We start from the raw sequence: 16,137 nt of genomic DNA on the forward strand, positions 1-16,137 counted from the left end.
TAATCCCGCCTTCTTTTATTCCAATTTATTTGTTATGTCTAAGCACGAGCAGACGTAGTAGCGTATTTCCATTCATGTCCATTTCTTGTCAACAAATTTCTCGTCGACGACCATCGAGTTTAACAAATAAATAAATCGGAAGATGTTAGTTTATCTTCGTATTAAACGACCAACATCTTGTCGATACCAATTAAAAGAACAGACGTTACTGGTAATATTATAATCTGCTTTTTCTACCGTTTTTTTAACGCCAGTTTCTTTTTTTTCTGCTTTATCCTCGTAATCGAACTAGAGAGAACGTCGTATTTAGCGACGAAGAATCACTTTCGAAATTACTTTTGAATTTCGCAAAACACGTTTCGTTTGACCCATGACCAGTCACGATTTTCTAAAGTTAATATCATAGAGTAGATAGAAACGAATTTTGTTGGTTGGCGTAATAGAGCAAAATTACGCGCAATATACTTAGGAGAATCGGAGGTTTGGTACGATCGATGTAACGAAGGTCGATAGCTCGTGCGACTAGTTTACCCTTTGTTTCGCCTGTTAAAAGTTAGCTTTTAGAAGCTCGAAGCTGTCGATATAAAATTATATCGTAGATTGGAAACTAGACTCTGGAATATTACGCGCGTATGTACATCCGTAATGGTTTCTTTTTCTATTTTCGTTTTTCTTTTCAACTCCTTCGCTACGACCTCCGTATCTCGAATGGACCTTGCGTTTCTCACATGTCGGCGACGTTAGATAAAGATACAGTCTTATGCAAGTGTTCTTCTATTTCGTTCGATACGACCGATCGTCGGACGGTATAATTCGTTTACGGTAAAAATCCATTTATCCGAACGTACGGTATACAGGGTTGATAGATTAACGCCGAAAAAAAGATGGATCACGCGTTTAAAAGTGTCCGAAATATTTATAAGGTAAATATTATACGTAAATGTCTAAAATTACTTATGCGATAGCCTTCTCTCTTTTTTCGTTTTTGTCGGTGAAAAACAATCGCTATATCGTCGTCCGTGTTGCTAATAAATCGTCACGTAGAACTGGAAAATTTACTGTAGAGATAAAATCTGGTACTGGTGTAACGTAATACCTTTCGATTTCAATCGTAATACCTTTTTTTCTTACGAGCCGAGAAAAGACGGATCGTGGAACGTAAAAGAAGGACGGAAAAATGATTGTTCTCGAGAGACAAGATTAACATGTTGATTTTCGTAGAAGTTTTGCACGAGTTTCGTATGAAATTGGTATGGGCGTTTGAACGGGATCGCTGTAACGAAATAGCACCGACCGAGAAATATCCGCTCGACTTATCCGATAAAAAAGAGAAATCGCTGATTCTCCTTATTATCCGTGATGTCTGGTTGAAACAGTCGAGGTTCGCGTTCAGCCAGATTTACTCGATCGATAGGAATTCGTTTGATCCGCCACCATCTAAATGCATCGATAATAAATGGAATTCCGATAAATGGATTACCGTAAATTTCCTCGTAGATCGGATCTTACCTAGTTTCTATCTAGATCTTATAATTATTTCTACGTATATATTTGTTTACGAATCTGTTTTATACGGAATAATCGATTTATCGCTGAATTAGAAAAAGGTGAATTAAAGTTGAAGAAAGAACGCCGAAAGCTTTCTTTTTTTTTTTGAAAAAGAAAGTTTCAAATTGTATATTTGTTTGTAAGGTGTTGGGACGCGAAACGTCGTATAAATATGTTTCCGTAATAACGGTTGCATAATACTGTATCTATCTTTATAACGATAATCTTCTGATCTTCGAGCAGTTAATTACGCTTGTCACTATGCAAGAAAAATGCACGGCACCGACGATTGTTTTCTTTCACCCTACACGTGCCAGTATCCGATACGGCAATTCGTTCTACTCAAAGTACGATATTCTAAAAATTTGACCGAACTCTTACGCTAATAATAATTCTCATTTTTACGATATCGCGTTTCTTTCTCTTAAACGAAGTACTATTACCGGACTACGAATTTTTATTCGATCTCGTATTTTTACGGACGTAGCTAAAAAAGTAGAATCGTCGTAGAGATTTGTCGTAGAACGTATTTCTTTTTCTCAAGTGGCGATCGATCCAACTGGCGATCTATTCGAAATTTCGTAGCATTTAACGCGAGATATTTATACGTACAATGTGCTTATATTTCGCTAGAGTCGTCGATTTCATTCTCGTTTCTTTCGTTTAATTTTTTATTCTCGTAGCGTTCGAGTTCCTACGTCCCGATCTTTGATCGAGTGACTTTAATCGGTACGATTTCTTTTCTCGAGTCGCGAACCATTAACTTCTTTGATCCTAATTATACGCATACGCCGTTTACAACAGCACAGCATGATGGATGATGAAAGCAGCATACTTTGTATTATAAACGTAGGTTACATTATTAGTCGTTTATAAATATCTCGTTTTATTCTTAAGTAACAATCTTTCAATCGAGAATAATACCAAGTACGATACTTGCAGAAACATCGTGACTAATCGTCGCTAGTTGCAATTTTAAACGACGATGAAAATGATCGACGTTCGCGCGTTTCTCACGCTGACTTATTAACGCGTATTGTGCACGTTGAGAGTTCACCAAATTTTAGGAAAACCTGCGTAAGAAAATAAAAAGCTTTTGCATCTTTTTTCTTCGTTGTATCGTACGTAACTGTATATGACCAGGAGAAGCTGTAACTCTAAAATGGTGGATGATATGACTCTTCGTCGAGAAAAGTTACACAGTGTCGAATAATACACGATCCAGTACGTATGTATATCGATCCTGCGAGTAATGGCGTTTTAAACGTTTTAAGGTCGTCTCGGTTCTTCTAAAAATAGATTTACGGAAATTCTTGTATGCGTCGATCGACGAGTCTTTTTAATTCTCCGTAGAAAATTATTGCCGTACTCGTATCCGGCAATGCACACACTTTAAGTACTCGCGTACTTTTAAACCGATCGATTCGCAAATCCAAGTGCTTGATTCTTAATACCCTTTTTGCGGACGATACGAAGATCGATCGATCGATGCTCAACGAGATTCTCTCGGTAGACCTTCTACCGGTAGAATACGTTTCACTTCGTGGACGCAAACTTTCGAACAGTGGTGTGTTTACCTGATCGAGGAACACCGAGTGGGATTTCCTCTCGAGACTTTGCTACCGCGTGTGAGACACGTCGTTGTACGTATCGAGCAAACGGACCTGTTTGTGGCTAGCGAACGCCGTTGCGCTCGGGTGACAAATTCCTCCGTAATTCGAATCGGTGTTCTTTCTGCTCGTGAAATCGTTACCGTTCCAACGACTCTTACGTTGTATCGAAGCACCGAAAACGATAAACTTCCTTCGACGGACGCTTCTCGTTGCATCAGACGCGTTGCAAATAGGTAAAACGATCGATCGATCGAAGATAGATTATTTATTGTTGCATCGATGCGAAAGAGGTTTATATCTCGTTGTTCGATTACTCGTAATTAATTACGCCTGTACAAGTAAATTTTATAACAGAGATAACGTGGAAATTATTTAATAGCGTTGCAGTTTATTCGTTTCGTGAAACATATCTATCTTTCGGTAAAGATTCGGTAAAGAATCGTGAAACGTCCAGTTATAAGTAGATAAAGATTGCGCAGCGTTGAGCAAACTAGCGAGAAGAAGAAAAGAATTTTTCTCACACTCTAGAAAGTAATCCGGTTTTACAAAGTACTGTAAAAGAAAATAAAACTCGTAAACTGCAAACTGCAAAACGAATAACTCGTAAACTACAAAATTATAAATTCTAACGCTATAATAGGTAAAATAATAGCCTAATGAAAGACAGGGTGAGAAGAATTTATATTCTTCGTTACACTTTTATAAATTGGGATAGTCGCTGTGACAATGTATCGACAACAGCATGCATTTAACGGGGAAAAAGGAAAAGGAGACAAGAGAAAAGAAAAAGGGAAAAAGGGAAAAAGAAAAAAGAAAACGAAATTACTTGGATCCGATGAACCATATTTTGCGATTTAATTTTCAGCTCCACCCGGCGAAGAGGACGAAGAAGAGGGATTGCGAAACGGTTACGCGAAGAGACAGGAAAATGACACGCACAGTAGGTTCGGACAGAGCGGGTACAAGCCGCTTAGAGCCGGAAGTAGCAACGGTGGAGCGTACGCGGGTGCCGCGTCTCGACACAATTCGTCCGGCTCGACGTCCCAACCCAAGATTATCTTCAACGAGGATGAGTACACGAGAATCACGACACCGAGGCAGGATATGCTGTTCAAAAAGGGTTATCTGTCGAAGAAGAAGCCGTGGGCTGGGAACGCGAACACCAGCGCGACATCCTCGACCACCGAGAGCCAATCGGCGTCGCATTCCACCGCAGGTAGAGGTATAGATAGAAACGTGACGTATTTCATCGAGTTTCTGGCTTGTCTCGTCCGCCTTCCCGATCGCCGCGTGGTATCCGGCAAAGCTGCTTGGAGTTACCCCTACCATTCTCTTCAAGTTTGTACGACTTTCCGCGTTACTCCATCGTATCTCGTTGGAGAACGTTGCCGACAGACAGAAGTACGGTATCGTCCCACCCCCTTCTTTCAACTCGCCGTGCATTCGAAAGATTTTCTGCACGATGTTTGGTAAAAAGTTGTTTCGTAGTTGAATTTTTCTGTACAATTGGCAGAAAGATAAATTATAAAATTCGTGGCTGTTTGCTTTTGAGATATCGAAGCGTTACACGTTGAGCTTATTTCCAACTTTCTAATCTCGAACCTGTGATTTTCTTCGGTTTGAAGAATATCTGCGGGGCTGAAACTTTAGTCGTCGAACTTTGTTTCCGCTCGAACCGGTAGCGAACAATGAAAATTGGGGGTGTAGATGAAAAATACTTGGAATTCGAAAATAAAGAAATTATTATATCTGTACGTTTAACGGAATTTTTAGCAAAGATGAAATCGTAGGTAAGAAGATACGTTGCGATCCGAGTTAACCCGTCGTCCCCGGTTAGCGAGTTACGTCCCACGGTTAAAAATGTAAATCACTGAAACTGCATGCACGAACCTGTTCTCTCGGTGTTTTCACGTAACATAAATGTTAGTTCTTGCGAGTTCGCGGTCCGTACTCTCGTCTTATCCTCTTACGTTGATTACAGATGGTAGTGAAACGACGGAGGATCAGCAACTGTTAGACAGGGACTGTGGTACCGGTGAGTATGCTCCAGCGATGGACTCGAACGCGCAATTGGGATATGGGACGTTTTACGACCACGTGGGTGGTTACTATTACGAGTATCCTGTGATGCTGGTCGGTCCTGCGCCGATGGCAGCGCAGGCTGCGCCCAGCGTCCTGGCGGCCATGCCTTGTGCACCGGTACCTCTCAGGCCGATCGAGTGGGTCAATTCGACGATCGTACCAAAACTGCCTGGTGAACCCTACTGTATTATGAATTACGAGGTATAGAGAAAATAGACGACGTATAATGGAGAGCCGAAAAGACGATCAGAGGAAGGAATACGAGTCCGATTGGTTATTTTTTGATAGATCCAACGCGATCGTAAACGTAATCGCGGGTATCGCGTGAAAGTGTTACGCGTACAAACAACACGGTATACGCGTGGTTTCGTTGCTCCTGTATCGTTCCGCCGATCCTCTTTTCAGCTCTGCGCTGTGCGTCTCGGCTCGTAGATCTCGCACAAATGGGTCGGGTTAAACACCCCAATACGAGAATAATTAAAATTCGCGCGTTCGTTGCGACAGTTTTACTCGTCGACCGCCATTCTCGGATTACGTCCATTCGTCTAACAAAAACCACTACTCGACGATCGCTTCGCGTTTCTTTCGGAACTTTTCTTCAACCCCGTCGTTCACGAACAAAAATAATCACCAAATATCTAATGGTGAAAATTCCTCTTTCAGAATAACCAATGCGTGGAAGAGAGTACGGTGGTAGTGGAAGAACAAGAAGATGCGATTCTACCAATGGAGAGTACCAGCAGGATGTGGAACGAGAATGGGACAAGAAGCATCGGTTACGGTGATAGCGTAGGTGGGGAAATGGACGACGAGCAATCTATAATTTTTATCGACGCGAAGGAGGGGCAGCAGGTCGACGAACGAGAGGAGGAAAGACTGGAGGAACAATACGAGGATGAACAACAGGCGGAAGAACAACCTTTGGAGAACGGGATGAACGGTGGTGCCTACTTTGATCCGATGATGATGCAGGATCCGGTACACGTTCCGCACGTGATACCAGCGGTTCCTCAGCCTTACATGTATCCTGGCCACTACATGTTTGGTCCTCCTTTGGTCAACGTAAATGGTTAGTTGATAGCGGCGTGTCAGAACCGGAGGCCGTAGAGAGAGTATCGGTCTTTCTCGGCTCTCCTCTATTCTTTTCTTCTTCTTCTTCTTCTTCTTCTTCTTCTTCTTCTACTTCTACTTCTTCTTCTTCTTCTTCTTCTCCTTCTTCTTCCATTCCTTCTCTGTCATTGGCAGTAGATTCTCGAAAGAGAGTTACTTACTTTTTCTGCCCTTGCTATCGCATGACTCTAGACGCGGGCCTTTCTCTCTCGCTCTCTGTCCCTCTCTCGTAGCTTTGGTTCTGTTCATGGACAGATGGACGGAACAACATGAGAACGGACGAACATGCGGAGGTTGTCTTTCTTGCGACCAAGAGAAAATCTACGCACTTCGGGGGAGGGAGCAGCGCTACGTCGCGCAAATCGTTTTGAGGTCGACGTTTCGTTCTGGCCGTCTCTCCACTCTCGCGATCCTACAAATTTGTATTCTTGCAAGAAACGATTCTAGCTTCGAAGAATCTCGCGAGACTCGAAAATTCTAGTCTTGATCTTCTCCGGATGACGGAAATTCCACTTCGATAACAGAAATTTCAATCTTAATTTCTTACAGCAAGAAACATACACATCGTATTACATATTTTTATTTATTACGATCCGATAAACGATTTCGATTTCTTTACTCTATATTCTATTTATATTTTTAATTTATTTAGTTTATAGTACTATTTTGTTATTATCTATCATCTTATTGCTACGCGTTATATCCGATTAATTTCTATCGTATTTTTGTTCCATCATTGAGATGCGTTTAACGCGTTAATCGATTCTCTCGAACAAAGATTCGTACTCCGCCACCTTTTTAACTTAATTTTGGACAAGAAATCTACCGTCTAACGCGTATAATCGTCAAATTCTACGAACGTTTAAACGTCGGAAGTGCATTACGCTTAACGTTAACTTAATTGTCGCTGCCACAAGAGAGAGAGAGAGGTCGGATGAAAAAGCATATATATGTAAGCGACGTGTAACACGAGAGGAAAGAAAGATCACGACTATCGAACGAGAAGCCGCTGTTTTGTACCCGGCTGCTCCTTCCCCGCGATGTCTCGGCTTAGGCGTTAGTACGTTTGATCGTTCCTGTTTCTAATGTTAAACGAGAACAGTGTCGGTTGGATGCGCGGCCAGGAGAAAGGGATATAGCCAGATTCATGACTGCTGTCCCGTCCATCGGCATCATTGCTGTTTTATTACCGCCGTGCCTCTACCACATTCAAGGTAAAAGGTAATAATTCGCAAAGAGAGCCGCTACTTTTTAGATACGATCGCGGAAATACGCGGAATGATGATCGCTACTTTGTTGCCTCGTTGATAACGTCGCTGTCCAAAAATCGAGCTTTTCATACCCTTTCGATGGTAATCTAGCGGAACAACAAAGTTTATAGAAACCATCGAGCGACGCTGTTCCACCGATAATGGTATCGCATAGACTTTTCTTATATGCTCCTTACAGGGTACCCTGTACGATTTATAACGATATTTTCAAACAAATACGAATCGATTAATTCAAAGTGATACGTCAAAGCGCAATACGATAGCAATTATACCGCTATCGAAACTGCATAGATAAAACGAAAAGAAATCATCAATTAATTATTCTTCTCTAGCTGCTTTCTCCTTTACCGTTATATACGCGTATATTTATGCATGCCAAGTTATTCATCTACAAATTATTTAAAAATCTATGCAATTCGTAGTTTACGTATCTGTAATAATTGAGAAATAGCAATTATCGAGTTATTACTCGTTTAAGAAATTAATCGATTAAATTATCAGTTCGTTCAAACCGATATATTTACATTATATTCTATTGACCGATATAACAAATACCTACGTATTTATTAAATTGTCAGTTCTATTAGCAATCCGAAACATTTACATATTGCTTCAAATTCAAACCACGATGGTAACTAAATTTGGAATTCAATGAAGAATTACAAGCATATTTACTATTACAATTACGGATAAAGCACCTTCTATCCGTTTCTTACTAACTTCCAAATCTCCATATTAAGTCGAAGAACGATAGAAAACTCAAAGTACGCACGTTTATGTATTTTTGGGTAATATAGAAGTACACAAACTGAGAGAAAACGTTTACGCGAATATGAGTAAATCGAGCAAAGACCATGCGATCTTATTAGCCTACTGATTTACATTCCATTGCGACTACAAAAAGTATTGGCACGCGTATCCCTATTTCACGCGTTTCAAGCACTTTTTAGCCAGGTTCTATGTTTCATTTCTAAAGTATGGCATCTTTGTAGCGGCACAAAAGTCGCGTTTGCAGATGATACAACATTTAAACGATATATTTGTACTTGATTAATTAGACCGATTCGTTAGCCTGATTAAACGTTATAATAAAAAGAATACCGTGGCGATACTCTTTGTAGCCGTTGTACAACATTGTGTGCATGTACCGAGTTCTCGCTGCCACGAAAATAGAGAAAGCTGCTTAAGAAGCTTGGACAGCGTCCGCATAAGCCAGTCGCGTCATGCGATCCACCGCGTGTGCGTGCCGTGGCCCGGTGACAATATCCGCGTCGATGATCCGGCGATCGTAGCTAAAGCCCAAGACTCTCTAACACGCTCGTATGTGTGTGTTCTCTCGCATATATTACGTTTTCCTAATCGTCACGATTCTCGTTATCCGCGTCTTCTCTCACCGTAACATATCTCGCTTTCGTCATCGTTATCTCGTCAAATCATCGCCTGCATCGACACGCTGCTTCGCACGTTGCACGTGACAAACGGACATTACACGTATATCGCAAGTGACTCGTAAGAAAATTGTCTCGTTGTCACGAAAGGGATGGCACAACCGTGTACACGAGCCACCGATCTTTGTCCGTAATTGGACCGCGCGAGGGGTGCCGAGTGAGACGATGCGATAGAAAACTGTGAAAATTTATATTGTCCTTGTTTCTTCTCGTATCTGCGTGAATATTATTTTTCATTGCTTATAACATTGCTAATAACGAGGGTACACAGAGGAAGAAGTTCGTCGAGCTTTCCGAAACTTCGTTTTCCAACGATATATACGCACGTTATTGATCGAAATAATCGGAGTATTCAGTCTTGAAACGATGAAATCCGATAGAGATCTATTTACACATTTTTTGGCGACAAAGCTCTGTTGTTTCGTATAATTTCAGGAATTTTCTCTAGTTTTTGTCTCGCGGAGTTAAGAAATTTGGCAAGTAAGCCGTTCGCGTCGTGCCGCGCATTCTATACATTTTTGTATATTTCAATTTATTAGAATTGCGGAAGAATCCGCAGTTTATCTAGTAGAATAAATGTGACGATAATGTGAATTTTCGTTTGTTTTCCACTTTTCTACAGCATCGTCGCCCGCTATGGAGCATCGCGAGATCTCTCGACTTCGGCAAAGGATCTGACCATCGTTGCGTCTCAAATAGACGCGATTTAAAATAACTGGTGCTCGGTTCCACGCGGAAAACGAAAGGAATCGCGTGGAAACGACGGAGAAGCCAAGTTCGATACTCGCGCCCTTCGACACGCGTTAATAATCACTTCCTCCTCGAGTTCTCCACCTGTTGATTTTCAGCTGGAGTTCTTAGGAGCAAAAGTCTTGGAAAGACGCGCGTTTCGTCCAACTTTTAACCGACGAACGATGTTTGCTGGTGTATGAAAGAGTTTTAATTCGCGATATTTCTGCTGTCCAAGGTGTAACGATACAGAGCGGGCTAATGATCAGAACTACGGACTTTGCGACCATGTCAGCGGCCATGTCAGCGGCCTGTGCCAAGCGAAAGAAGAAAAAAAAGAGAAGGAGGCAGAGAAGATTTACTACGGTGAGTGGGTGACACAGTTGGACGAATTTTTTAGATTGTACAAAGTTTTCTGGAAAATTGTTACGAATATACAGGATTTCGTTAGTTAACGATGGGGTTTCGTTAGTTAATCGAAAGACGATAAAGTCTAAAATCGTGTCGGTATATGTGCAGGCGAGATCTGTCTCCGGAAATCGATATCGGTCGTGCACTCTAGATGCTAGGACAGCGACGACTATGTGTGCGCACGTATTGCGTTTCTGCTCGAAAGCCGTCACAACTAAAAATAATTTCGTCCTGTATCGGGAGAACGCCAAAGCTATCGAAAGAAGGTTTCAAGGGCTAAAAGTGGAAAAACTTGGTCGAGTTATGTCGCTTTTGAAATATATGTGCCAGATCGTGGACCGCGTTAACTATAGATATAGAGAGGAGATTGTTTTACGTTATGCGCGTTATACGAAAGTTCGTTTTTGAAATTTCGTTTCACCGCAATGGAACAAGACACTGTTCGTTGACAGACTGTTTTACGTAATTAATTTTCGTTTATTAGAAACTAATGGAAAAATTGTTGTGAAAATACAGGGTAACACGGAAGACGAGGAGGAAGGAGAGTACAGTTCCGAATGTGATACCGGCCTACCGTCTTCCGAACTGCCCTGGACAGTGTGTTCAAGCACGGTCACGACCACGACCACGACCACGACCACGACCAGCAATCGGCCGCTGAACCCCGAGTGTCAGGAGTTTCAGCTGCGACGTACCGTCGAACCACGCACTCCGCTACCCATTGTTCCATCATCCGCTAACAACACACCTACGTCCGAGACCGGTACGACGATAAATCAACCGAGTGCGTTATCGTCGGACGCTAACCTGTTGGTAGACAACGAGTCGAACGCGGTATGCAACGGTGTCATATCGGACGACTCGAAGAACCAAAGCGACGAATTGTCCGATAACGGCAAGTCTGACCAGCAACCAGAACCGACATCAACTTCGTTAGAAAACAGTCGATCCAAGTCGCTAGATACGTTTACCAGTTCAGATAACGAATCAAATAGACTGACCAACTGCCTCCCCGGGGACGAGGAGGCAGCTCTTTCGACGGACGAGGTCGTGAACGAAGCGACTGACGTCGACAAACTGCCAAGCATTATCGAAGCAGCGAATAACGATTGTCCGAGTGCCAACGAGCTATGCGAACGACCGAGCAACGAAATGAACGGAGAGACCTTAACGAACGGAAACCTGGACTCCGACTCGAGCAGCAAGAACGCGTCGATGACCACGTCGAGGCCGTTGTCTCCTGTATCTAACGACGAAAACTCGAGATCCGGATCGATGACGCCGAAGAGCGTGGAGAACGCGGCGTTTCGCGACGATCAGAATCACGAATCTTTATCGAGCAGCAAATCGTCGTTGTCGACTAGTCTATCCAAGAGGAAGTACAGCGCAAAGGGTACCAAGTTCGTGAGGGAACCGACGCCTGGTCCGGACCTAAACAGCACCACGGAGCCAGAGAACGAAACCAAGACACACGATCTGACTGAGAATCTGCAAAAGATCGATCTGTCGAACGATACAAAGCTAGACTCAAAGTTCGAATCTCAGGATAACAAAGCGACGAAAGTCGATCAGGTATCGGGTAAGTTTGGAACAAAGACAGCAGCAGTGTGCAGTCTCTTAAATAAGGAGACTATCGAGGCGACGAACGAGGACTCTGGTTTCGAGAGCCAGACGCAACTATCCGATTATCCAATCACGCAGGCGGTGACGGAGTGGCTACGCAAAGAGAAGTCGCCGGATTTGTTCATTGCGTCGGCCATTTCGATGGACTGCGAGGAGGACGAGGACGATATGGACCAAGAGCCGCCAAAAAACTTGCAAGGCAACCCCATACTTGCACTATCTGCTAGTAGCGGTGCGGACAATACGGCATTGTCGCGCACAGCTATCTGCGGGGAATTCGCAGGGCTCGGTAACATCAAGAGTGGACAAGAGCAACAGCAGCCGGATGGTAGCAACAACAACAGCGGTGCTTCGAGAAGGAAGAAGGACGCGAAGAGGAGGTCGGAGGAACGGAGACGAGTGGCAAGGCACGTGGTGATTGGCAAAGTGGACCACGAGATGGTGTCCTCGTCGGATTCTTGCGGCCAGCGGGAGGACTTAGCGAACATCACGAGGAGGAAGAATCTGGCTAAACAACAGCAACAGGATGTTGTCGATGATACTTGCGAATTTACTGAGAAGGATAGCGTTGCGGGTGTGAGGGTTGCTTCAAGTTCTCGGATAGACTCGAAGAGAGTCAATGCAAGGCGAACGAAAAGACAAGGGAAATCGCACGCGCGGAATCCCTCCAATAACATCGATACGAAGATTCGACGTACAGAGGATGTGGACGACGAGGACGACGATGGGATTGTCGAGGACACGATGAACGTGAGGACCTTTGAAAAAGGAGAGATCATAGTCTCGGAAGATGGTAAGCTGTTAACGTCTTCCACGTACGAACCGAGCCTACGACGATGTCACGATGCTGCCACGACGATCAAAGCCCCGGACAAGAGTGAAACGGGCAAACAAACAACGGAGAGGAAGATGGAGGAAGAGCGAAAGAGGAGCAGTAGCATCGAGGACGAAAAGAGTGGTAGCGGAATAGATTCCTTGGACAGCATAGAAGAGCCTGACGTGTTAGAATGCTGGGAAACTGAGATCATCGAGCCTCTGGTAACTCCCAAGAGAATGTTACAAAGCGAGGGAATAGTATGCGAAGGAGAAGCTGCGGAGGACGATACCATCGAGGTTGAACAGGTTAACGTGGACTACGTGCAGAAATATTATCGATTGGCACGCGAGAGCGCTACCAGCATAGAGGAGATCAGTTTGAAAGCAGATCCGCCAACTTCGTCGAAATCAGTGCCAAATATGTCTGAGCGGAAGGAAGAGATTGCAGCGCGGAAGGAGCCCGTTAAAGACAAAGGCGACATGCCAATCGACGAAGCTTTTGAAGTATATGAAAGCTGTTACACCGGCAACTCACCGTTTCTAGCAATGGATTCGAAAGTTTTTAAATTACGAACGTTATACGGTCAGGAAGGCGAGACTCCAATACCATGCAAGACGGTCTGTTGCCAGATTCAATAATTTTTACTGACAGCCTCGTTTACAAACATATAAACCTCCACAGGGACATTTTTTTAAGTACCGATGTCAAGGCCGTCCTCTTCTAAGTATCGTAAGCCTCTGACATTGTACTCTTCGCTGATTTATATACATATATCGCGTGCACGTTTTCACGGAGAACGTGTGTATCCATCGTACTGTCGTTATATTTTTCATTAATATTAATATTATTATTATTATTATTACTATTATTATTATTAATACGCGCTCGGTAGTTGCGTCGAGGGAACTATCGAAAGATAAGAGATACGAAAGGAAATTAACCCTGTGGATCGACATCGAGTGCGCAAGTTTGTTGAAAGTTAGAGGCATGCTCAAAGGCAGCGGATAATAATATAATGAAAAGCCTACGTATCGCTATTCGTTTTTGTAAATAGCTTTTAAGAGGTCGCTCTCGCAAATCGTGTTTCATGGATGATTTTCGTTGAGATGTTATATGCATGAGAGAGCGTATATTACTTATACATATGATATTGTTGACATTATCGTCAATACGTAAATCGGTGCACATATTCTTCTTTTCCTTTCTTTCTCATGTTCGTTCTCTTCTTCATTTCTCATCTTCTTTTCTTCTGTTCTTTAAATTTTACCAAATGAAGAGGTTCGTTATACAATATGGTATATCGTTTCAAAGAAATCGAGCTTATTAAGATTCAAAGAGTATAATAGCTGCTTTGGAACGAATTGTCAGGTCTGAACTCTACGAAATAAAGAAAACAAACATACGGCAACAACAGAAATATGATCAAAACATACTACGTTACATTGTCGTTTCTGTTCTCGGTCTAATACTTTATAGATATTACGCACCCACGCACATACACGTACACACACGAAGTATATTACATCAAAATGACTAAGGCATATTTTTACAAAACTAATTCCGTAAAGTTTAAAACGTAAGTTTTAATGGACGAAAACTTAAAAAAAAAAAAGAAAAAGAAGCACACCAGTATATCGTTCCACGCACCACGTAGCCTTAAATAGCCTTTCGCATAGAAAAGTTACAGCTGCTTCTAAAACCATGATGTGCACCGATCATTTCAAAAGATTCCTAAGTAAGCAAAAGTCGTACTACCCTTTGGGGAATGTCGAGAACGATTCAGTAATCGAGCTACGCTTTACGTAAATATTACGACAGTCATACAGAATACAGTAATAACGAGCTAGGCAAAGGATATAGTTGTTCGAGAGGAAATGGATTGGTAAAAGAAGGAAACTATTTAACTATACCGTAGCTGTTACGAGGTAATGTAAGATGTATATAGGTAAACTTAACGAGAAGAATTATTAAACTCTATTGGTTTTCATTGAACGGGTAAAAGAAATATAAGGTGGAGCATGTTGTTTCGTAATAGATATTTTGAATTTGAAATAGAACAGATTTTACTCATACACATAAATGTACACAGTACAGAAATTGCACTTGTTACGACATAGTTCATGCTTTAGTTGAGTTGTGTCAAGTAGATCGAATACCTCAGTTTGCATATTATGTAAGTTGTTCGATAGACGTGGTTCGTGAAAAAAATCATATATATATATATATACACATATATATATACATACATAGACATACATACACACACACACACACACACACACACACACACACACACACACGCGCACACACGCACGCACGCCCCATATCATAAGATACCTGTATATACAAAACTACTCATCATCCAGTCATTATTAGTAACACCAAGTATGATAATAATAATATTAATTATTAATAATATTGATAATAATAATAATAAAACTATTATCACAACAGCAATATAGGCACAATAGTTCCTGCGAAGCTTTAGATTCCATAGGCATTATATACGTAAACACAATATCCAGGACGATTCATACACTGATAGAAATTCATTGACATCCAGTGGCACTTAAAGATAGATATATCGCTATATTAAATACGCGTTGCATCAATTGTGTGCCTTATTCCGCGGCTATCATTTTTGTAAGCATTTCACAGTATATTCTCTTCGATGAGAGAGTAACGGCTATCGAGTGATTTATGTAACAGATGTAAAATTTTGTGAAATCGTGAAATGACGATGCGGAGCTGTTGTTAAGTTCCATAACAATTATGATGATGCTGATGATGATGATGATCGTTTTATCTAGGCATGCATACAAAACGGATATATTGATTTTTTCATACATCAACTAACATGTTCATCAAGTATTTACAACTGATGTGCATACATTCATAAGCATGAAAGCATTAACATTGCATCTTACACGAGACATGTTATCGCATACTTACATTTTAGGCGAATTAAAGCAAACGTGTAAGGAACAAATGTACTTGAATTTTGCTGTTTGTTTTCGCTTAAAAAATAATGAATAAAATGTTTCAATTAACTTCCGGCATTTTTGATTCACCACACGTGATCGTATGTTTAATGTAAGGAAAAATATATTTTTGTAAGACGATTACTGTAATTTAAATACAATGTATTCTTAAAGGACGAGATAGAATTTCATGGTATACATATACTTAGTTTATACATATACACAGCTTATTTCAACGAAGGCAGCTTATATCAGTACGTTAAAATATATCGAAAAACAAGATTTATATAAACTCGAGGTGTACTATATTTTTATATATAACAGTTATATAAATATGTATAAAAACGACTTTTACATCACGCAAACGCAATATTTAATTTCAAAAAATAATATCCAAATCCGCATGCGCGTAACAAACCAATCAACTAAAAGTCAATTGACAGTAGCGCCACCAAGTTGGTTCGATAGCTCGAACGCAAGATGGACATAAACGCGATACGATAC

The 16,137-nt window shown here is 41.6% G+C and overlaps 1 protein-coding gene across 6 annotated transcripts in view; it reads left to right on the forward strand.

Annotated features, from left to right (window-relative positions):
• LOC117210496 (serine-rich adhesin for platelets-like) overlaps positions 1-14,860 on the forward strand; it is a 52,785-nt gene extending 37,925 nt beyond the window's left edge. For 4 of the 6 annotated variants that reach the window (XM_033453582.1, XM_033453581.1, XM_033453583.1 and 1 more), the window contains 5 exons: positions 4,027-4,383; positions 5,143-5,444; positions 5,907-6,312; positions 10,040-10,167; positions 10,729-13,290. In XM_033453582.1, the coding sequence (XP_033309473.1) occupies positions 4,027-4,383; positions 5,143-5,444; positions 5,907-6,312; positions 10,040-10,167; positions 10,729-13,290 (3,755 nt within the window). Of the gene's footprint in view, positions 1-4,026; positions 4,384-5,142; positions 5,445-5,906; positions 6,313-10,039; positions 10,168-10,728 lie in introns of all 6 variants that reach the window. The other 2 variants (XM_033453579.1, XM_033453580.1) reach the window with 2 other exon arrangements.
• Positions 14,861-16,137: the final 1,277 nt, after the last annotated feature.

The sequence above is a fragment of the Bombus bifarius genome, unplaced genomic scaffold (assembly GCF_011952205.1).
Source record: "Bombus bifarius isolate JDL3187 unplaced genomic scaffold, Bbif_JDL3187 scf7180000008206, whole genome shotgun sequence".
NCBI lineage: Eukaryota > Metazoa > Arthropoda > Insecta > Hymenoptera > Apidae > Bombus > Bombus bifarius.